This window comes from Henckelia pumila, chromosome 2 (assembly GCF_033568475.1).
Source record: "Henckelia pumila isolate YLH828 chromosome 2, ASM3356847v2, whole genome shotgun sequence".
NCBI classification, from domain to species: Eukaryota; Viridiplantae; Streptophyta; class Magnoliopsida; order Lamiales; family Gesneriaceae; genus Henckelia; species Henckelia pumila.
In genome coordinates, this window is record NC_133121.1 from 97453176 (window position 1) to 97477208 (window position 24033).

Here is a 24033-nt window from a genome sequence, read left to right on the forward strand (position 1 = left end):
GGATGAAAAAGTTGTCCTTTATCACCACGCTGGCTGCGAAATATTATCGGCAATTGTCGATAAAAAGCAACTTTGAGTCTTTGAACGATAATTTTATGATCACAAATTGTAGTAAACATAAGTCTTCTTGACTCATTGTCTTGTGTGTACTTCTTAAACATTTGTAAGAAGTTATTTCCTAACAGGATATCAGCTCCTGTATCATGGAAATAGATTGGTGGTGTCTTTACCTTGTACCAAGGTGTTTGACCTGCTCCTCCCATGAGGATTTCTGCTTGTTTTATTCCTTTGCAAAGAATTAAAATTCTTCTAAAAAAATCCCGTCCAGCAATTTTTGTCAATTCTTCTTCACATTCTTCAGGGAAGACTCCTCTTTTTGCTGTACAAATTCTTGCTTCCGAGTCAATATAAGCTGCAAAGTATTCAGCCTTATATTGTTCATACAACATTCCTATTGGAATGTATATGGAGAAAGGACTTGTTGTCATTTTTTAAAGGGACTACTAAATGGCCCTGCCATTTTTAACAGACTGTGTTGCAACTCAGTAATCCGATTAAGACTTTTCACCTTTAGTTTTCCTATGGCTTCAGAAGGTAGAGTATGGTTACTTCTTTCTACTTCTTTGATGCGTCCTAGTAAATCATGTTCATGACTTACTAATTTCAATAGTTGCTTCTTCCTCTGTTTGTAAACAGAGTTTTCGAATCTGTTTAAGGGCTTGTCCCTTATCCAATTCTCTTGATTTTCCATCTCATAGAATTTTTATTGAATCCTCCAAGTCTTCTCTTTTGCCATAAACTCTATTCTTTTTTCAAGGCGTTTCCATGGTTTATGGTCCTCCGGAAATTCTAGGCCAAGAATGAGCTGATCCATTTATTTTCCTGGAATTCCACATATTTGAACTTTCAATTCTCCAATATTTATCACTCCTTGGTAAGTTCCTTTTTCTTGTTGTTCCAAATAGTAAATCGAATTACAAGGGAACTGTGGGGACCCGGGTTGCTAATCTTATCTTAGGGCAATTTATTGTAATTAACAATTAAACAAGTACTTAAAAGAATTAAAGAACCAAGAGCTAAAAAAAAATTTTTTTTTAAAAGGCAGGGTCTCGCTCGATCGGGGAATATGCTGTCAAAAATCTGCTGCCAAAGAATGGATAAACAAGTCATAATCTTTTATACATGCTACAAAATCAAATACATGCTATCTTATAACGTCTTACAAGCTTCTAAACATAATAAATAATAACTAGCATGTATTCAAGCCATAATATACAAAGTTCTTGTATCACTTCTAGCATGGTTCAACAACATAAAGTACAAGTCGTGCTACTTAAGCCCGTGTCCTCACTTGCTATGCCTCTATCTCGAGCTATCCTTGTCTTTTCTGACTAGCTCCTGCCCCACCTATTGCCATGCACACATACAAAACAAAGCAATAGCCGGATAACTCCGGTGAGAATAAAATCCCAGTATAAACAACTTTAAACGCGAGATAATAAACGTGAATGCAATGCAAATGGCAAAGGAAGGCTATCAAGCTGATATCAATAAAACTTAGTTCTTTGGGATCCCGAGGAATAAAATAACTATCAAACCACCGACACTCCCATTCGAGGCGGCATCAAGTATTTTAGTCCTCTGACTTTGGTACAACTATAGTGAGTCTTCTGGCTCTGAACATAAATCCATATTCTGTGCCATGAGTCAAGCTGACTCTAGAAATAAATCTACATTTCATGCCACTCACTACAGCTCTCCAAATGTCATCTGCACTCTAGGCGATGGCTGCCCTCTGTGCTATTAAGGCTGGAGTTCAAGATGAATGCAACATAAGCTGTATGCATTAAAAGCTATAAAACACATCTTGAACAACTAAGAATATAAGCAAACAAAGCAATACAAACAAATAATCACATAAGAAATATAAAGAAACAAGTATGTGATTGACATGGGAATACTTGAAATGAAAGCTATTTCAAGCGTTCTATCCCATCTGGATTTGCTGTCATTTATACCTTTCGATGTCGTGTCTGACAGTACTTCAAGTCTGAAAACATCATAGTAAAACCATCTATCAAAATCTGTTCCAAAGCATAACAAAATTTCAATTAAAGAACTTCAAACCTTCTAAATCGTTCTCGATTCGAATCGACAATCTCGAGTTCGGAACACTTTGATCAAATCTGAAAAATAGTAGATACAATCTAACCATATCAAATTCCAACTCTAATCATGCTTTGTTCAATCAATAAGAGCAAAATCTTGACAATTTGCAAATCGGCGGCATAACGGCTAAAACCGGCAATCCAAACAATATCCAAATCAATCCAACAATCCAGATAACTTATAATCTCTAACATATCATCTCATTACCATAAAAATCAGTATCAATCAAACATGATAGTGTTCGAATTATTCTTCACAAATTCATATAAAATCCGAACGACAGTCTTTTGTCGAACCGTCTGCGAATACACGATCGATACAGCTGATATACGCATATATGATAAAATCATAATTTTCCATCTTTCACATAAAAATAAAATCTGAGATATGTGAATAAAACATGTACCAAATCGAAGGTCTCGGAGCTGTGATCGCAGATATATATTTCTTTCGAATTTCTGACAACCGAAACGCAAGATATCGGAGCTTTTGCGGATAAAAATGGCTTGGGACAAGGGTTCAGCTGATGTTCTGCCTCTTTTATTTTCTTTTGCTGATAACACACGTTAATTGCATATGAAGCAAGTGGAAAAGATGATAAATATAAGCATATTTGCAGTTTAGTCCCTGAACTTTTGGCTATTTGCAATTCAGTCCCCGAAAAAGCGATTTAATTCAATTTCAACCCTTTTCAATTTAAGAATATTAGAATTTAATTCTAAACTCTAAATATTCCCAAATTACATATTCTTGGATTAAAATTAAATAATCTCGGGCCTTACATTTCTCCCCCACTAAGACATGAGTTCGTCCTCGAAATCACAAGCAAGCTGTATAGACAATCTGTATACACATAAGATAATGAAATAGCATAAAACAAAATAAGAACTCACATCAATGAAACAACTCTGGAAATCTCTGTCTCATGTCTGACTCAGTCTCCCAAGTCGCTTCTTCGATGCCATGTCGACTCCACTGAACTTTGACTAGCTGAATTATTTTGTTTCTGAGCTGTTTGTCTTTGCGATCAAGAATCTGAATAGGCTGCTCAAAATAACTAAGAGTCTCGTCAAGTTCAGCTTCATTAGGCTGAAGAATATGGGAAGGATCAGGCTGATACTTCCGCAGCATAGAGACATGGAATACGTCATGAATACCAGACAAAGATGGAGGAAGAGCAAGTTGATAAGCAAGATCGCCTATCTTCTCGATAATCTCATATGGACCGATAAAACGTGGAGATAACATTCCTCTCTTTCCAAATCTGACCGTACCTCTAAACGGAGAAATCTTCAAGAAAACTCTGTCTCCCTGATCAAAAGATAGAGGTCGTCGTTTGATATTTGCATACTTTGCTTGTCTATCCTGAGCTGTTTTCATTCTTTTCTGAATAAGCTTTACTTTCTCTGTCATTTCTCGGATCATATCAGGCCCAACATCAGGAACATCTGAGATATCATCCCAGTACAACGGTGATCTGCATTTCTTTCCGTACAATGCTTCAAAAGGAGCCATCTCAATGCTCGTCTGATAGCTGTTATTATAAGAGAATTTTGCAAGTGGTAATGAATCTTGCCAACTAGTACCAAAATCTAGTACTACAGCTCTCAACATATCCTCAAGTTTCTGGATAGTCCGCTCTGACTGTCCGTCTGTTTGAGGATGATAAGCTGTACTCAGATGCAATTGAGTACCAAGAGCTTGTTGCAAGCTATGCCAAAAGTGTGATGTAAATCTAGGGTCTCGATCTGAAACAATAGATTTAGGCACACCATGTAATCTTACCACTTCTCTGACGTATATTTCTTCCATCTGATCATGTCTGTACGTCATTCTGTACGGAATAAAACATGCTGATTTCGTCAAACGATCAATAATCACCCAAATGGCATCGCACCCTCTGGATGAACGTGGTAGCTGTGTAACGAATGAAGTCAGATGTGACTGAATTTGTAGACAGATGTTTGAATTGCCAACAGGTAAAAGCAGAAAGAAAGAAACCAGGTGGTCTATTGCAGAGTCTATCAGTTCCAGAATGGAAATGGCATCGCACCCTCTGGATGAACGTGGTAGCTGTGTAACGAAATCCATGGAAATGTGATCCCATTTCCATTCTGGAACTAATAGACTCTGCAATAGACCACCTGGTTTCTTTCTTTCTGCTTTTACCTGTTGGCAATTCAAACATCTGGCTACAAATTCAGTCACATCTGACTTCATTTGTTTCCACCAATACTGCATTTTCAAATCATTATACATTTTTCTGCCACCAGGATGAATACTGAATCGACTACTGTGAGCCTCTTTCAAGATTTGTTGTTTCAAAGCTGAAACATCTGGAACAACAAGTCTGTTATTCACATATAACACATTATCAGCACTGACCTGATATTCAAATTGATGTCCAGATCTGACCATAGCAATCGAATTCTGAGTATTCTGATCCTCTTTCTGTGCTTCTTTGATTCGTATCAAAAGTTCTGGCTCAGCTCGTATAGCACAAACACAGATAGGTTGCATATCTGTTGCAAATATTAATCCAGAAAGACAACAATCTTCCACCATTTGAGATACACCTATCGTAGACAAGGATAAAGAACATACCTTTCTACTTAAGGCGTCCGCAGCTGCATTAGATTTTCCTGGATAATATTTAATCTCGCAATCGAAATCTTTCAATAAATCAAGCCATCTACGCTGTCTCATATTCAATTCTGATTGCGAAAATAGATATTTCAAACTTTTGTGATCTGAAAAGATTTCAAACTTCTCACCATAAAGATAATGTCGTCATATCTTCAATGCAAAGACAATAGCGGCAAGCTCCAGATCATGGATAGGATATCGAGTCTCGTGTGGCTTTAACTGTCTCGAAGCATAAGCGATAACATGACCTCTCTGCATAAGCACACAACCCAGACCCTTGTGAGAAGCATCACAATATACAACAAAATCACCTGTACCTGATGGAATCGTCAAGACAGGTGCACTTGTAAGCCTTTTCTTCAACTCCAAGAAACTAGTTTCACAGGCTTCAGTCCAGACATACGGCTTATTTTTCTGAGTCAGTTGCGTAATAGGCTTCGCAATGCTGGAAAAATCTCTGATAAAACGTCTATAATAACCTGCCAAGCCCATAAAACTCCGTATTTCTGGTACTGATGTAGGTCTAGGCCAATTCAATACAGCCTCGACCTTGCTTGAATCCACTGAAATCCCATCACCTGAAATAATATGCCCAAGAAACACAACTTTCTGCAACCAAAATTCACATTTCGATAACTTAGCATATAATTTCTCATTTCTCAAAGTCTGTAAAATGAGTCGGAGATGTTCAGCATGCTCATGTACATTCTTGGAATAGATCAAGATATCATCGATAAAAATAATGACAAAGTCATCCAAATATTTTTGAAATACCCGATTCATCAATCCCATAAATACTGCAGGAGCATTGGTTAAACCAAAAGGCATGACGATAAATTCATAATGTCCATACCTTGTTCTAAAAGTAGTTTTAGGAATATCTTCATCTCGTACTCTCAGTTGATGATATCCAGATCGCAAATCAATCTTCGAATAGATAGCTGAACCCTGTAGCTGATCAAACAAATCATCTATTCTAGGCAGTGGATATTTATTCTTGATGGTTACCTTGTTCAATTGACGATAATCAATGCATAAGCGCATGGAACCATCTTTCTTTCGTACAAACAGTACCGGAGCACCCCAAGGTGAAACACTCGGTCTAATGTACCCCTTGGCTAACAAATCTTCCAATTGATCCTTCAACTCCTTTAATTCAATAGGTGTCATTCTGTAAGGAGCCTTGGATATTGGTTGCGTACCTGGCATTAGATCAATACTGAAATCTATATTTCGTACTGGAGGTAAACCAGGAATTTCATCAGGAAATACATCAGCAAATTCATGCACAACTGGAATATCTGTTACTGCTGGACTGGATTTCAATACATCGACTGCATAAATCAGAAATCCTTCCGCCCCTCTCTGCAATAAACGGGTCATAGATAACACAGATATCAAAGGAATCTTGGCTCGAGAACCCTTATCGTAGAATTTCCATTCAGATGCCATTTCTGGTCTAAATCGAACCATTTTCTGGAAACAATCTACAGTTGCCCTGTACTTGGTTAACATGTCGATACCAACAATACAATCGAAATCTGATAATCCAAGTACTATACAATCTATATTAATCACATTCCCGTCATATTGCAACGCACAATTTCGAATCATTCGAACAGATATAATACCTTCACCCAACGGTGATGAAATAGAAACAACAGTAGACAATGGCTCAGAAGATAAAGAATGCATCATAACAAATTTTTCAGAGATGAATGTATGAGATGCACCTGTATCTATCAAAACATAGGCAGGATAACCATAAATAAAGCAGTTACCTGCTATGACATCGTCAGGTGCCGCCTGTGCCTGTTCCTCAGTAAGTGCAAAAACTCGAGCCTGTTGTCTAGGAGGTTGAGTCACAGTCTGGCTTCCTCCTCCTCTGGTCTGTTGCTGAGGTTGCTGAGGCTGAAATGAATGCACTGATTGCCTTTCGGCCTGAGGTATTGGTCGAGAAGAACTTTCACCTATAGCTCTTTGAGGACATATCTTGGCATAGTGACCAGGTTGACGACAAATATTGCAATTACCTGTCACACTCTTGCACTGATCACTTGAATGTTTTCCACCACACTTAAAACAGAATGCTCCTGATTCACCAGTTCTCTGACCTGCCCCAAACTGTCTCTGTCCACTAGAACTTGAAGAACTACTACCTGGCTTCTTAAATTGCTTTCCCTTTGGCCTGAATCTAGAATCCTTTCTGCCACTGCTTCCTCCCTCAAATCTGGGAGATGTTTGCTGAAACTGTGGCGGCTTCTGTGGAATGAAAGCTGATACAGGCTGGGGAAATGGCTGTGGAATGAACGGTGTTCCTCTTTGTCGCAAAATACTTGCTTCGGCTCCCTTAGCTTTGTTCAAGGCATCAGCAAAAGTATTTGGTCGTCCACTGTTCACCAAGGTAAACACCTCTGGATTAAGGCCATTGATAAACTGATCCGCCATTGCTTCATCAGTAGCTGCTATATGTGGTGCAAACTTCAAAAGACTTGAAAATTTGGCCACATATTCCTCGATATTCAAATTACCTTGCCTTAGATTGGCAAATTCAGCACCCTTATCCTTCCTGTAGGAGACTGGAAAGAAACGTTGATAGAACTCAGTTTTAAATACAGTCCAGGTGATATTCGTACCTCGTTGTTCCAATGCCCGTTTGGTAGTAATCCACCAACTTTTGGCAACTTCATGAAGTTGATGTATTACCAGTCGGATACGACGATCATCTGTATAGTCAAGTGATTCAAATAGTTGTTCTATATCTTCAAGCCAATTTTCACAATCAACTGAGTTTTCTGTTCCTTTCAGTTTTGGCGGTTTGAATGACTGAAATCGCTTTAACAAAGTCTCCATTGGAGTAGCAGTAGGATCCAATGGGTCAGTAGATGTACTACCTTGTGCATTCTGAGTTTCAACAATTGGCGGTGGTACTTGTACTGGTTCAGCTGGAGGAACCACTAATGGCTGTCTAATGACCGGTGCTTTACGGGGAGGCATATCTGATTGTCAAACAGATTAGTGCATAAACAATATAATATGCAGAAATTTATTCCATCCTTCTCTGATAAGCATTCTCATGCATTCTCATGAGAATTCAGGTTCTGACTAAGGATATTCTGGAATACAATTGCATATATATAGCATGCAGTAGCAATAAAAGCACATAATCATGCAATCACATAATTAAGCATGCTAGCAGATAATGCACATAATCAGATATAACATGTACTCTCATGCAATATTAAACAATCAGACAGACTCAAACTACCCCGCTCATCAACTTCTATCTAAATCCAGAAACTTATGCTTTGATACCACCTATTGTGGGGACCCGGGTTGCTAATCTTATCTTAGGGCAATTTATTGTAATTAACAATTAAACAAGTACTTAAAAGAATTAAAGAACCAAGAGCTAAAAAAAAAAAAATTTTAAAAGGCAGGGTCTCGCTCGATCGGGGAATATGCTGTCAAAAATCTGCTGCCAAAGAATGGATAAACAAGTCATAATCTTTTATACATGCTACAAAATCAAATACATGCTATCTTATAACGTCTTACAAGCTTCTAAACATAATAAATAATAACTAGCATGTATTCAAGCCATAATATACAAAGTTCTTGTATCACTTCTAGCATGGTTCAACAACATAAAGTACAAGTCGTGCTACTTAAGCCCGTGTCCTCACTTGCTATGCCTTTATCTCGAGCTATCCTTGTCTTTTCTGACTAGCTCCTGCCCCACCTATTGCCATGCACACATACAAAACAAAGCAATAGCCGGATAACTCCGGTGAGAATAAAATCCCAATATAAACAACTTTAAACGCGAGATAATAAACGTGAATGCAATGCAAATGGCAAAGGAAGGCTATCAAGCTGATATCAATAAAACTTAGTTCTTTGGGATCCCGAGGAATAAAATAACTATCAAACCACCGACACTCCCATTCGAGGCGGCATCAAGTATTTTAGTCCTCTGACTTTGGTACAACTATAGTGAGTCTTCTGGCTCTGAACATAAATCCATATTCTGTGCCATGAGTCAAGCTGACTCTAGAAATAAATCTACATTCCATGCCACTCACTACAGCTCTCCAAACGTCATCTGCACTCTAGGCGATGGCTGCCCTCTGTGCTATTAAGGCTGGAGTTCAAGATGAATGCAACATAAGCTGTATGCATTAAAATCTATAAAACACATCTTGAACAACTAAGCATATAAGCAAACAAAGCAATACAAACAAATAATCACATAAGAAATATAAAGAAACAAGTATGTGATTGACATGGGAATACTTGAAATGAAAGCTATTTCAAGCGTTCTATCCCATCTGGATTTGCTGTCATTTATACCTTTCGATGTCGTGTCTGACAGTACTTCAAGTATGAAAACATCATAGTAAAACCATCTATCAAAATCTGTTCCAAAGCATAACAAAATTTCAATTAAAGAACTTCAAACCTTCTAAATCGTTCTCGATTCGAATCGACAATCTCGAGTTCGGAACACTTTGATCAAATCTGAAAAATAGTAGATACAATCTAACCATATCAAATTCCAACTCTAATCATGCTTTGTTCAATCAATAAGAGAAAAATCTTGACAATTTGCAAATCGGCGGCATAACGGCTAAAACCGGCAATCCAAACAATATCCAAATCAATCCAACAATCCAGATAACTTATAATCTCTAACATATCATCTCATTACCATAAAAATCAGTATCAATCAAACATGATAGTGTTCGAATTATTCTTCCCAAATTCATATAAAATCCGAACGACAGTCTTTTGTCGAACCGTCTGCGAATACACGATCGATACAGCTGATATACGCATATATGATAAAATCATAATTTTCCATCTTTCACATAAAAATAAAATCTGAGATATGTGAATAAAACATGTACCAAATCGAAGGTCTCGGAGCTGTGATCGCAGATATATATTTCTTTCGAATTTCTGACAACCGAAACGCAAGATATCGGAGCTTTTGCGGATAAAAATGGCTTGGGACAAGGGTTCAGCTGATGTTCTGCCTCTTTTCTTTTCTTTTGCTGATAACACACGTGAATTGCATATGAAGCAAGTGGAAAAGATGATAAATATAAGCATATTTGCAGTTTAGTCCCTGAACTTTTGGCTATTTGCAATTCAGTCCCCGAAAAAGCGATTTAATTCAATTTCAACCCTTTTCAATTTAAGAATATTAGAATTTAATTCTAAACTCTAAATATTCCCAAATTACATATTCTTGGATTAAAATTAAATAATCCCGGGCCTTACAGGAACTGATTCCGATGACTTGTAATTTCGAATAATATTTTCACTTCTTTCCATCCTTCTGGAGATCTAAGTTTTTCTATTATAGAAAACTCCTTTTCTTCTGGTGGAATTTCTTGAATAGGAGATTTGTCTCATCTCCTACTTGTCATTCGGTCTCCTTGGAAAGATAACCTTCGGGGTTCTATTTTAAGGTCTCTGTATAGAACATGTCTGTCTTGAATTTGAATGTCTGTTTCCTGAATTAAAGGAAACTCGATTCTTTCCGGGTATATTGCATGAGCAACTTTCCCAAATATCTCTGGAATTTCAATGAACTCATTTCTAATAAATAATTCAGAATGGTGAGTATTAGAAAGAGCATATGAAATTTGATATGTAATAGAATATGACCTATTACCTTTCTTAATTAGTCTTTTTTTCTTGAAGTTTTGATGCAATGTCAAGGCTCGACTAAAATCTCTATCAGCTAAATTGTAGGCTATTCTTGGATAAATAACTCCCACAATTTTTCCTGCGCACAAATTTCCTGAGATAGTTCCTAGAACCGCATCTTGTATATTCCCCATTCTTTTATCGCATACTACGATATCTATGGATGAATCTATTCCTTCTTTAAAAGTAGCTTTGATCATAATCTGGATTGCTCCAATATGAATCCAAGACATTGTCTTTGCTACTTCTGCTTTTAATTTCTGTAATTCCTCTCGAATTTCTTCAAAGGAAATCAACTGCATCTCAATTTGATTACTGGTTAATTCCATAGGAATCGCCATTTCCCTTCTGGATACCTTATAAATCAAATTATGTCTTCTTTGTCTTAGCCCTAGGTTTCCTAAAACTCTTTCAACTTGTCCTGCCGAAAATCCTTGGTACTTCTGTAGTGTTGGATTTTCTCTCATAATCCTTTGAACCATATTATGAGATATTGTGGTTTGACTAAAGAACCCAGCCAAGCTTTCATGTGTTTCATGTCAAAACACCTCCTCTTTACTCTGATTCTGATTCAGATTCATCCTCAGAAAATTCTTGACTAAATAATATCTCTTCTTTGTATATGCTTTCATCTGAGGGGATATCCTCAAATTGATATACTTGGACTAGATCTTGAAAGAAAACTGCATCATCCATATCTGGTGTTGCTTCAAAGAGTTTGACTCTTTTTTTCTCGTTTTCTGGACAATTTGTAGATATATGTTCTTTTGCTCCACATGTCCAGCAGTTGCAATCCTTGAAACTTTCACTTACCCTTGTATGAGTTCTTCTGAAAGTTCTTCTTGATGGTATTCTTTCCCTGCTTTGTGATGAGCCTGTTGCTGAGGACGTTCTTGTAGGTCCACTTCTTCTACCTGATCTATAGGATCTGGCTTTTTGTTTGGACCAAAATATTTTTGGTTTCCAAGAACTCTTCATTCTTTTATTATAAGGATTATTTCTGAATTTCTTTATTTTAAATCCCTGTGTTCTGTTTCCAATGATCGTTGAAAGATCATTTTCTCTACAACACAAAGGTGTACGCTTATCTATACCCCTTATTTTCTTGTAGTTCTTTTGTAATGCTGTCATATGGCACAATTCTGCCAATTTTCCTTTCAAAAAGGACGCGCGTCTTGCCAATGCATCAAAATTACCTGGAACGTATTCTTTAATCAGCATTTCTCTCCAGGGACTTGGCATTTTTGCGAAAAATAGCTGAATAGATACATTTTCCTCGACTCCCGAATTCCATCTGTATTTAGTGAATAAAATAATGTATTCATCAACTAAACAGATATCATGTAACTCGAGGCTATACATAGCTTGAGTATATCTTCTCTTTTTCTCTGTATCTTGATTATTGAAATAGTCTACCCCTATGAATTGTGCTTTAAATAGGGTGGCCATTCTTTCTCCAATCTCGCTGAGGGATTCTCCTACTAAGATTGATTCCTTCGTATCTGGCATAGTCATCTCCCATGCGATCTTGACAGATCCCATTAGACTCATTTCTAGAAGTTTAATGAATCCTTCTTTATTGAGATCTAATGTCTCTGCTGCAATTCTCATACCTGACGTCCAATCATCTATAAGATCTTTTCTGTTTTTTAAGTCCAAAACATCAAGGTTTAACATAACCCCATAAGGATGTATCGGGTCTAAAACAGTTTTTTCATAAGGAGTTTGATGTAGTGGTATTTTACTCCTTGATCTGGTTCCTGCTGGATGTGAATTTTCTCCCACATGGAACTCACTATGTGGTTCTTATGTTTTTACCACATATCTTGGGGGATTTCCCATGGGTTGTTCACCCTCAGGGGAATTCATTTTTAGATCTACAACTTTGAGATTCGCAAAAGAATCCGCAAGATCTTGTAGATCCTCGAGATTTAATCTTTCTAAAGTAGTCATCAGATAGTGTTTTTCTCTGATACTGCTTTTATAAGATTAATCATCATTTCATCATTAGTTAAAGGTTTTTGAACCATTTTGGTTTTACCTTTCTGATGTAACAAAGGTTCGGTACCAAACGAGAGTGGTAACCTTTCTCCTGTATTTTCTTTTCTAGAACCAGAAGTATGTTCTAGGTTTAGGATTTTATTTTGAAGATCCTTTAGAGTTCCAAGAATTTCTTCTTGTTTCTTAAGGATTTCTTCAATTTGCCGAGGTATTTCATACAACTGATTGCTGTAATATTGTACCGTCTTTTGAATTTCTCTAAGATCTCCGGAGAGTTTAGAGGAATATGGGGTAATCTCTAAAAATTTAGAGTTAGAAATCATTTTTCTTTATCTCTTCAAATTTGAGAGCATTAGTCGCAACCTGTTGTAAGTAATCTATTGTGAATAGATTAACTTGTTTATAGGATTTCGTATGAATAAAATCCTCTTGATTCAAACCTTCGTTTGAAGTCATCTTTTTGTAAAATCTTCTCCTCAACAAAGAAAAGCATGAATTAACGAATAATATTATGTCTGAATAATTAACCTAAGGCTTTGATACCAATTTTTCGCATAATTTTTTATACTGCAAATGAGCACAAAATCTCCAGATTCAAGCATAAAACCTTTACAAGTTAAGCATAGAACCTATAGATTTCAAGCATAGATTAGCATAAATCCAGCACAAGAATTAAATATTAAAATATTCAAGTTTGGTGGTCTTAGGGAGTTATAGTAAAGAATCTTTTGCCTAGGGAGTTATAATAATGTTAGAAAAGGTATTAGGGATTTTAGGACAATTCACTCTAGTATTTTAAACGATTCTATTATGTTTATTATCTGTTCAAAGTATGAATTTCGAAATTTGTGTCTAATGCACTAAAACTTGTGAACTATTAATAAAAATATATATTTTGAAACTTTCTGATTTGTGATTTTTAGTTTCACCATTTAGAGAATAAATATAATAAAGACTTTATTAGTTAGCCACAAAACTCATAAGCGAATTTAGTGCATAAAATTATCCTTTTTATTTTTCGATGATTACATGAATTTCTGTTATAATTAATATGTGTATGATATAAAATTTTTGTGAAATTTTTTTTAAAATCTGAGATGATTTCTTTCATTTACTGTGTCACGACAATATCATCCACCCATCCAAAACCATATCAAATAAAAACAATTGAATAAAATGAACAAAACCAGTTGTGGGTTCGTGAATAATGATCGTGATTTCTGCTATTTAGTTTATGTTTCAATTTTATTATATTTGCATAAGGGACAATGTTGATATTGACTAACCTTGGTTTACGCCTAAAGTTCAACCTATCTTATGTTGTTTTACCATAATCATAAATCTAATGTCGAATGATTTGTCACATCAACAATATCTCATTAATTATGCTTATGTGTATAAATATTGATCATCGGATGCATGATTTGGATAATACTCAGCATTGTTTGGTTTGATGTATTATTAATCTATGTATAACTTATCTCAATTAATTTCGTCTTATTTTCGTCATATTATTTATCTATTTATTAATTAATAATATTACATCAGTAAAATCAAATAAATTATAATCTATCATCAAATCAAATAATGTATTAACTATTTTTTTTTATTTTTAATTTATATTATATTATTTATCTATGGATTCCTATCACTCAAACCAAACGATGCCTTAGTGTAAAATCTCAACGTCACTGACACTAACAATCTCTCGATAAATATCCACGTTTAGGATCAAAACATTTTGTTTAAGAGGTGTAGACCATCCCACACCTACGAGAGGACAAAAGATTTGCTGGGTGCGAGACTGACACTGTGTTTGGAATAGTAAAAAATGGAATTGGAATTGGAATTGGATTTGAAATTGAATTTGGAATTGAAATTGGAATTCGTGGATTTGGAATTCCATTTTAGTGTTTGGCTAATGTTATTTAGGAATTGGATTTGATACATAAAATTAATCTAATTTTAAATTTAAAAATTTTTGTTTTACTTATTTTTTTTTAAAAAATATCTTTCTTATTAATAATATTTAATAGTCACATATATTTTTTTTTTACATGGTATTTAATAAAATAATTTATAGATATTAAAAAAATATTTATTTTTCGTAAATAAATTTTTTGATAATGAAAAAAATTTCATCAAAAGAAAATTGAGATAAAGTCATCAAATAATGATAAATTAAGTTTTTAGCATTAAAAATAATTGAAGTTCATTGTTAAAAAAAATCTACATAATTTTTAAAATATACAAATATTTTAAAATGGTTTCGAAATAATTTTTTAAATTGTATGATAAAATATTTATGAATTAAATGTATTGTTTTTTGAGGACATGATATTTTTAGTTGGTTTGAAAAGAAAAAAAAAATTTATTTTGTGTGTATAACCCAAATCCCATTAAATCCCATGAAATCTTTTCATTTTTCCCAAGATTTCATTTAGTTATATCAAATCCCATCAAACCCCACCTAACACCAATCCCATTTTAAAATTTCATTATACCAAACGCTCAAAATGAGATTTGAAAATCCAAATCCCACCAAATTCCATGGAATCAAACACACTGGAGTCAGTAATTTGAATATTTTAAAAAAACAAGAAAAAGATTTTTCAGCAACAAAAAATCTCATTTTGCTGTTCCTCTGGAGTCATAAAGCAGAGAAAGCAATTTCAAAACCATAAAAAGACTGTTTTTTTTTTTTTTAATCTCTGTAAATCGGGGGGTGATTTTTACGGTTAAAATGGATGTGTACATTTGTTGGGGGTAGTTAAGTTTAATTAATGAGTGAGGAGTACTGTTTAAAGTTGGTTCCCCAGTTTTATTTTGCATGGCAACTTCCTTCGCCACAGCCTCGCCTCCGTGCCCGCCCACTCCCTTTTCCTCGCTCTCTGACCTACATCGCTTCGATTGCTGCTGAATAATCCTACAGGTTTTTATTTTTGTTCCGATTTCTCATTCCCATTTTTTTTTTCCCGAGGAATCATCAGTTTATCGTTTTCATTTTGCTTTTTTTTTTTTGGGTTTTGTTTCGCTATTGTTTCTGTGAAGTTTGATTTTGTCGTCATGGAGGCATGGGATGCTCAGAAAATGTGAGTTTCGTTCGTGTTTAAGATTTCGTTACTTCGTCTTCAAGAAATTATTGATTTCCTGGAGCTTTTTGTTTTTTCTAAAAAAAAAATGATAGCTTTTTATTTTTTTTTTATTTTGAGATATAATGGATTTAGGGCTTGTTGATGTTTATGCTTTGTTTTTGATTTTGTAGGCTTGACAAATACATTCATGATTACATGATCAAGAATAACATGCATGATGCTGCTGTTATCTTCGCCGAAGAGGCAAATATCTGTCTCAGGCCTGTTGGTATATACACCCATTTTTAACCCACTTTTTCTACTATTTTTTAAGTTCTACATTAGAAGTTTTCGGTTTTTCTTTTTGGTCAACGTTTGATGTCTACTGATTCTATTTATGCTAGAAGATGACATACTGCAGCATTCTTCATTTATTGATTCTTTTTCGGGAAGTTTCTTCATTGACGTGTGGGGTTTTATGGAATTTTCATTTGTTGTTGATGATTTAAAGGTTAGATTCAATTGTAGAAATTTTTCCTTGGAAAATTTTGAAATAATCGAGAATGATTAGGACTGCTAATTTTTCTAATGCATTTCGAGTCATTTTCAGTGAATGCAGCCTGCCATGTGGTTTCTGAAAATGGATTTCACTTGTGCAAAATAATTAATCGAGGACCATTGCTAATATTTTCTTGCACGATTTGCTTAATGGCGTATTTCGGTGATATTGAGTTATTTTAAATGGATTTTTCATTCTATTTCTGATCACCGCTTCAAAATTCTTTCAACAGGTTGTGCTTTAAAAACTAATGTATTGAGATGTATATCTGTTACTTATCTCACGATTTGTTTCATGACATATTTTGGTGGTGTGGAGTCATTTTTAATTTTATGCTGCCACATAACTTCTGTTAATGGCATTGAATACTGAGTAAATCTTCAATTCTTCCTGGTTTTTTTAGCTATCAATTCAGAGGAAGGATTTCTGGCAGAATGGTGGTCCTTATTTTGGGATGTATACTCTGATATACTTTCAAAGCATCCAACGACAATTGAAGGCTATGCATCCAAGGTTTTAACAAATATACTTTGTCAAAATTTCAGTGAATCGATTGTTTTATGCTCACTCGATTGTGCTTTAGGACTCCTTTCCGGTTAATCACGAGGCTACTCAGAATGCAGGAAATTGGTCACAAAATATTCTTCCGGAAATGGCAAGGCCAGATATGAATTATATGTCTCAGAATATCAGTGCGGCAATGGGAATGCTAGGACTTCCTAATCAGTCACAAACCGTCCATTTAACAGCAATGCCAAGTCCAGATATGGTGAATCTTCACCAAAATACTCCTCCAATGACAATGCCAAGGCCAGATATTATGGATTTTCTGCTAAGTGCTCGTCCAATAACAATGCAGTGGCCAGAATTGAACCCATACTGTTTAGGATCACCTCCTACTTTAAACTTTGACATACAGAAAGACTTTGACATACAGAATGGGGACTTTTTAACAAACTTGATAGCAGCAAATATACATGAGCAAGAGCAGCTTATGTTTCCTGAAAGGGGCCTGGATTTTAATTCGCAGCTTCTCAATGTTGATCAATTTGCTCAAATGCTTCCATCTTCTAGCAAGTACAGGTCATTTTTGAGTTTAACACCTGACCCCGGATTTGTATGGTTTTTTGTCAATGAACTAGGGCCATGCTACTGATTTATTTGGAACTGATGTTCATACTTATTTTTCATCTCTGTTTACACTGGCTTGTTCTTAGTTTTTCTGCCTAGAAGTCAAGGTAATCTTTTATTTGACATCCGGCAGTAGCAGTATGCTGATATGTTCCTGACTCTGACATCCTATGCTGCAGCTATCCGCTGGAGATCGTTCCTCAGAAGCCTCAGTGTTATAATTTTGGAGTATGTTCTACATAAATGCAATCATTGATGTAAGATTGTAGAAACAAAAATATGATGGTACTTGTCTTGCAGAATGGTGGATTTGCCACAAATTTTCCAGGATCTATCGCTGCACAGCCAATACATCATGGAGAATCAAATCTTATACTATCTAATGCTGAACCTTCTGTTTCTGGTTTGTTTATTACTGATCTATGTTCCTCCTGTATATTTCCTAATGGCCAGTATATTGGTTTTTATTTCGATTCACATGTATTATATGGTCGTTTAGTTTTTACGTTTTAAAGCCTTTCGTACTTTTGACTCACGTAAAACTTCTTGGTGAATTCTTGAAGCACAAATAAAGATTTTAGAAGTCCCGATGCTGTCTGAATTAATTTGTTTCCTTTTTTAAAAAAATGAACTACGTGTTGCCTTTCAACATGTTGCAAAGGAATTTGGTTATAGCCTCATGGTTGTCATAGAATACTTATGATTCTTGAGAAGAATGTCAAAGTTAAACAGAATAAACAGTGCATTTTTTACAGTAAGGATGTGCCGTAGGCATTGTACAGCTATATATACTTTTTACGTGTTTGTCACACATTATTATCGCACTATGATTGCTCTAGGAAATTGATATAAATTTTCTTCTAATATGGATTAGAATTTGTTGGTCATGGCGTTACAAAAGGCCGCTGCTGCTGCCTGGAATTGGACTCTTCAACAAGTTCCAACTCTGCAACTTCTGATCCTGCTCCTGAATCCAAAAACCTAATCTGAAACATGAAACTTAATGGGTGGCCAATATTCTCTCCAGCATCATGTGAAGGGACATCTTTTGACGTAGAGAAAGCTTGAAGTCTTTACATGGAGAAGTACTTGTCTGTCGTATAGTGGTGTGCGAAAAAATAAATGGACATCAGTAAGAATCAACAATATCTTACTCATCTTTTAACCGAAACTTCGTGATTTCATTTACCTTTGTAGTGCTAAAATATAATTGCATTATATATTTGGCTGGAATTCGACTAAGTTATCTTATAATTAAACTAAGAGGGGCTTGAGTTTAGCATTCAAAAACTAAACACGCCAGTTTGGATTAATGCAGTGCATTTATAGTAACAAGGGAAAAAAAGAACAAGTACATGTTATAGTAATTTGTTCACAAACTTGAGCATCTAGAAGAATGGTAAAATTTTGACACAGAAGCACACCTGCAGTGCAGAGTTTATTGATTGAATGCAACTATGTGGCTGTATTGCCAGATTGACTTGGATCATTTAAAAGTGGAGACAGTCATAGCATTTGAACGAGGTAACCACAATTTAATTGGTAGCTGAATTTTATACCTATATCACCCATCAATATATTAATCGTATGTTCGTCGTTATGTCAATTAGTGCCATAGTAATAGGAACAACAACGTTAAGGTATTAGATTTCCATGCAAGTGTCATCATAGATTTCAATAGCTGCTATTGTAAAGTTAACAAGAGAATGTGAAGTGTTGGGTATGAAAGAGGGAAAAGTCGACCAAGTCTATATGCTTCATTAAGAAAGATTTTATATGACCAAGTAAATGTCTGACTCTTTGTCAAGTTAGGATAACCGGGTTTAGTTCAAGCTGCCGTGAGGGCATTACCCACTGGGTAGATCCAATGGCTTCCATTGTTTCAAATTTTTTTTTATTTGGGGTCAAGCATAGACTCCATGTATTTGGACAAGTAATGACCGTTGGATCTGAATTGAGAGTAATACCCCAACGATAGGATCTCATTGGCAGTATAACAATGACATATTGCATAGAAATTTAATCTTAACATTATTTAGCACGAATTGCGCCTAATACACCATAATGTACGGAAAACAATGCAAAAACCTAACATAAAGATTCGAAACTAATCATTATCAACTTTGTAAAAGCACAACTATAAATGGAGGAGAACAAATAACTCACGAAATGGGAATAAATTCCCAATAATCTCATGAAATATGTTTACAAGGACCAAACCTTTAGCTTTACCAAAAGGTTGAGAAAACAATTAACAATCTTTCAGTGCTTAACCTAGGTTAGAGACAAACATTAAGTTGCTTGAGTGATTGTATAGCCATGTCCACTTGAAATCACACTAAGCAAATCTTTCGAGTTATTAGCTTATAGATTTGATCGTGTAATTCCTAGGTGGTGTCAATTGTAACAGAAAGATCATTTAGTTGCTTACTTACCAAACGGAAGAAAAGAAGAGTAAAAATATTTAGTTTTGGAACATCTATAAATATCTGTGTAGTTTACATGCCACATGTTTTTGCTTGCAAAAAATTTTACTTCTTTTACATTCTTCAATTATATCAAGAACATGGAGTTATTGCAACTCTACAACAAGCGGTATAAAAATCTTGAATTGACTCACCCTTTAGCCTCTACCATTACAATTCCAATCTTAACATTGTAGCTTCTTAAGTAAGAAATTTACATCTCTAAATGCTTCCTACAGGTTGGTGAGCTAGTTTATTCCATTCCAAGATTGCTATTGTCTCTTATTTTCTCAGATGATGTAAGCACTTGATCATTTACAAAGGACTAGATTACTATGATGAAACTTGAGAGCACAGGGATCCAATCAGTTTTCTGGGTGGAAAGACATTTGAGGATAAGAATCCCAACATCAACTTTTCAGAGAATTTATATATCTAATTGTCACCTAGTTTAGTCAAGTTTTTCAATAGCCTAAGTTTGTACTTGATGGAAATTGTGTGTTGAAACTTCACTGGACTTTAATGATGCTGGTTATGACTTATGAGTGGATACAAGATTACTTTAGGCTATACTTCTTAGGTTTGTGGAAACCTGGTGATAACTTGGAGTAACAAAAAGTAAATTTTGGTTTCAAGTCTAGGATAGTAAAATAATAGGGCTATGCTTATACAACATGTGAATTAGTATGATACGACCACAATGGTAATAACAAAAATAAGGTATGTGTACATAACTTGTGATTTGAGGAACAAAACAGTGATCCCTCATGTACCTTCTCTCTCAAGGTATCTTTCAAATTAACAAGTTATTTCCTACCAAACTCTCTCTTTCCCCTACTTTTCCCCCCATGCATCGAAACTTTCCCTTCCCTCTTTTTGGGTCTTCAATCTTCTTCTGTAAACCTTATGTATGCGTCTTTTTCTTTGGTTCATCAACATATTAGATCTCTCCTTAGTTGTTGTTCTTTGTCTAACATATGACCGAAGACCTAATCAAATGAAACAAATCAAGAATGTTCATCTCCTGTTTCCCTGTATTGTGATAATGAGGCAACCATCTATATCATGAGTAATCTAATATTCAATGAGAGGACCAATCATTTAGAGGTGGATTATCTCCTTCTTCATGACGCCACTGTGACTAAAGTAATTTGTTGCCCTTTCACACCTGTGCTATAAATTCCATATATCTTTACAATGTATTTGATTGTTAGTTTTTTTGTTCCAAATTGCACATAGCTGATATATATGCTCGAACTTGATCTCCAATATTAACGTAATACCAATATATCTATCTTGTATAGAGTATGCACCGTATATAGGTTGTGGGTTCTATAAAAGAATTCATTTTGTATGGCATTTTTCTTCTTGTAAGAGATAACCTAAGGGTGCATTTGGACCGAGTGGTTTGAAATCATTGATTTCATATTCATAATTCCAAATACATCGTAGTTGTTTGGCTAAATTAAATCAAGAGGTTTCAAGGTCATCTCTTTTCAAATCATTGCTCATATGAAATCTATTCTTTCAAATAAAAACCTACGGTTTTTTTAGTTAATTCATTACTTTTCTTCTCTTTTCAACACATTACTATATGTGGTAGGTAACTTTCTTAAACGAAATAATATTCAGTTTATGATTCATGAGGTCTAGTTGGAGTTTCATCTCTGCCTTTTGTTATCTACTTTTGAAATGAAAATGTTCAAATCCAAAACCTGCAATAGGGTATAAATTGTGGCTAAATTTTGTAAACCTAAACGTAGACTGAGTTATAGCTGCCATATTAAAACTTTAAAAGCTATGACTTAATAGCAATTGTATAATTTAATGTTTAGAAGGTAAGGCAAGTAGCAACACCCATTTGCAACTATAGGCCATCACAAAATCTTTTTTAAAAATGACCTTCATTTGACGAAAACACGTAATGCAACTCATTATATAATGTTGTTTTAACAGATTGATATCATTTCTTTTGAGGAAAAAAAAAAATTTACCCGGTTATTTGCCCAAATAACCTGCAATACAAGCGCCACATTATGCAGTCACGAAATACGGAAGAGCAATCACCACTCACACTAACAAAATTACTTCATAATCAACTAGAATTAAACTTGTGACCTTAGCTCTATAATCATTTTAGGATTGAGTACTTGATACATGACAGATGTGACACCACAAATTTATTAAAACATATTATAGACTTATAGTTATAAAAATGAAGGAATTATTGTCAATGAACTCACTGTAAATTTTGTCCTTGTTAATGTTAAATTTTGATTGTTGAGTCAAATAGCAACCATACAGGATAACAATGAAAATTGCTGCTCAAGTAGATTCAACTTGAAGGTGTTGGAGTCAGAGGGGATGAGAATTCAAAACAACCGAATTTACCGAATTATAATTATATTGCCACATATTTTTAGCAAAAACCATGTTCTTGGAAATAAAAGATGAAAAAAGGAAAAACAACTAGCACGTATAGAATTGTTAACTTTAGTCCCGTGGTTTAAGGTGCTCTGCACTTTGCATTCCATGCATCTTAGCAGTGTCAAATATTTATCCAAAAGTAAAAAATTATTTGAACTCATGTCAAGACAAATTGGTATCATATCACCTTTTGTCCAGTTTTTTTAAAATCAAAATAGGTCAATAGGTAACATTATTATTTACATTGGAAAATACATTATGCTAGCGAGAGGCGTGTGACCAAAAGAGAAACGGCCTCTAAAATGTGGAAAAAGAATTGCAACCTTCATTATATGGCCTTTTCGAACCTGAACATTGAATGCATATCATATCTAAGAGTTCATGCAGGCGAATAGTCATTCATCGTATGTATGTATGCATGCAAGCAATTAGTAATTACATATTTAGACTTCATTTATGCTTTCTCTGACCACATTAGATTTTCTCTAGACTGTATTCATTTTGTGGCAAAAGATTAATTTGTTACATCTGCTTAGCTACTTTTACCTTTATTGTTTCAGTTCAAAGAGGAGATAATGCATAACGGGGAAACTTTTGGGTAAGAATGATGAATCCTCTTTCGCAAATGAAGAAGCTTCAGATTGCATTAGCTATTCTTTTGGCGTTTCGCCATAAAGTTCATTTTTAAGGCATATTTCAGCAGGAAGGCAAGCTTTACCATTTACTTCTTTAATTTAGCCAACAGCTTTTGTCATTGCAGGGATATATTGTATGAGAGAAAAATGATAATTGTAAACCAATTAAATATTCAGAAAATATTTCATTGACAATTTGTTCTCATATTTTGCATATATCAGTCCTTTGAAACTCTTCATTGGTTGAGTAAATAGTATGTAGATGTTTTCTTGGACAATATTGCATGGTCAGAGGATTTTTTGCCATGGCCCCGAGGTGCTGGAGCACACACGGATGCCTATACAGACATGCATGTATGGTTGTCAATTTATGAATTTATACTGCAAACTCAAGACTGTAGACATCATGGCTTGAGCTTTAATCCTATCAGATTACCTGCAATTTCTCAAGTAAGGGTCATTTACATTTACTCGCATAGATTTGATTCACACAGCTTCTACTTTTCACAATCTCGAATCTTCCTAAGAAAAGAATGTTTGCTAATATATGATGTAGTCAACATGCTGAAGTTTTTCAAAAAATTTCGAACATTCACCCATAATTTTGTCGTGTCCTCTTAAAGCTCACTCAATTAGCTGTTATTTATGCTATAATCTGAAAAGTTGTTTGCTTTCTACTTTCTTATTCAGCAAAGATAAATCGGAGATCTTATGATTGACAATTTTTTTGGCGTTGTAAATGTTGATCTGTCATCATGTTGTAGGCCCTGGGCTCCTCGTGTTTGACACGATTCTTTTTCCTATTTTTTTAACTGAGATCCCAATTTAGAAGTTCTTTCTTATTGATATTCTTCTAGCAGTAGACTAGCTAGATAAGTCTCGGTAAGTATGTTAGAAGATGAAATAAAACGAACAACTGAAAGGTAGGGTTCACGATTGGCTTCCATTTTATTCCGTTGGACTGCAACTAACTATAATATACTACCGTCCTCGCACCTTATGATTGATTTGTTCAGAAAATGAAATCACTTTTCAATATTGTTGGATATGCTGGACATGTGATGTCACATATTGGTTCTCTACGCTTTGTGATAGTAAGGATGAGATCAGATTGTGGAATGCCACCCAATCTTCTTGCCCTCACACTTTTATGGTCGTTTTTAACTTTCTGAACTTCTGTGGTAGAGTAAGAAATGAAAAAACTTTCC

At 34.9% G+C, this 24033-nt stretch overlaps 1 protein-coding gene across 3 annotated transcripts; it reads left to right on the plus strand.

Moving 5' to 3' along the window:
* Positions 1-15333: 15333 nt before the first annotated feature.
* On the plus strand, positions 15334-22915 carry LOC140885307 (uncharacterized). 3 transcript variants are annotated; one of them, XM_073292272.1, is made up of 9 exons: positions 15334-15466; positions 15586-15626; positions 15800-15897; positions 16571-16680; positions 16751-17250; positions 17478-17526; positions 17599-17701; positions 18173-18430; positions 22751-22915. In XM_073292272.1, exons 2-8 carry the CDS (start codon positions 15601-15603, stop codon positions 18286-18288), a joined length of 1002 nt encoding a protein of 333 aa, XP_073148373.1. In that variant the 5' UTR covers positions 15334-15466; positions 15586-15600; the 3' UTR covers positions 18289-18430; positions 22751-22915. The 3 variants fall into 3 exon arrangements, with proteins under 3 accessions (XP_073148373.1, XP_073148375.1, XP_073148374.1); XM_073292274.1 differs by having other exon boundaries at positions 16784-17250; XM_073292273.1 differs by lacking the exon at positions 22751-22915 and adding an exon at positions 20003-20053.
* The last annotated feature ends 1118 nt before the right edge of the window (positions 22916-24033 follow it).

What these genes read in the sequence shown, in the direction of transcription:
- LOC140885307 (XM_073292272.1), top strand. Translation starts at nt 15,601, where the DNA reads ATGGAGGCATGGGATGCTCAGAAAAT. An exon ending in TATCTGTCTCAGGCCTGTTG is followed by an intron (nt 15,898 to 16,570) that starts GTATATACACCC and finishes TGGTTTTTTTAG; the next exon opens with CTATCAATTCAGAGGAAGGA. An exon ending in TTGAAGGCTATGCATCCAAG is followed by an intron (nt 16,681 to 16,750) that starts GTTTTAACAAAT and finishes ATTGTGCTTTAG; the next exon opens with GACTCCTTTCCGGTTAATCA.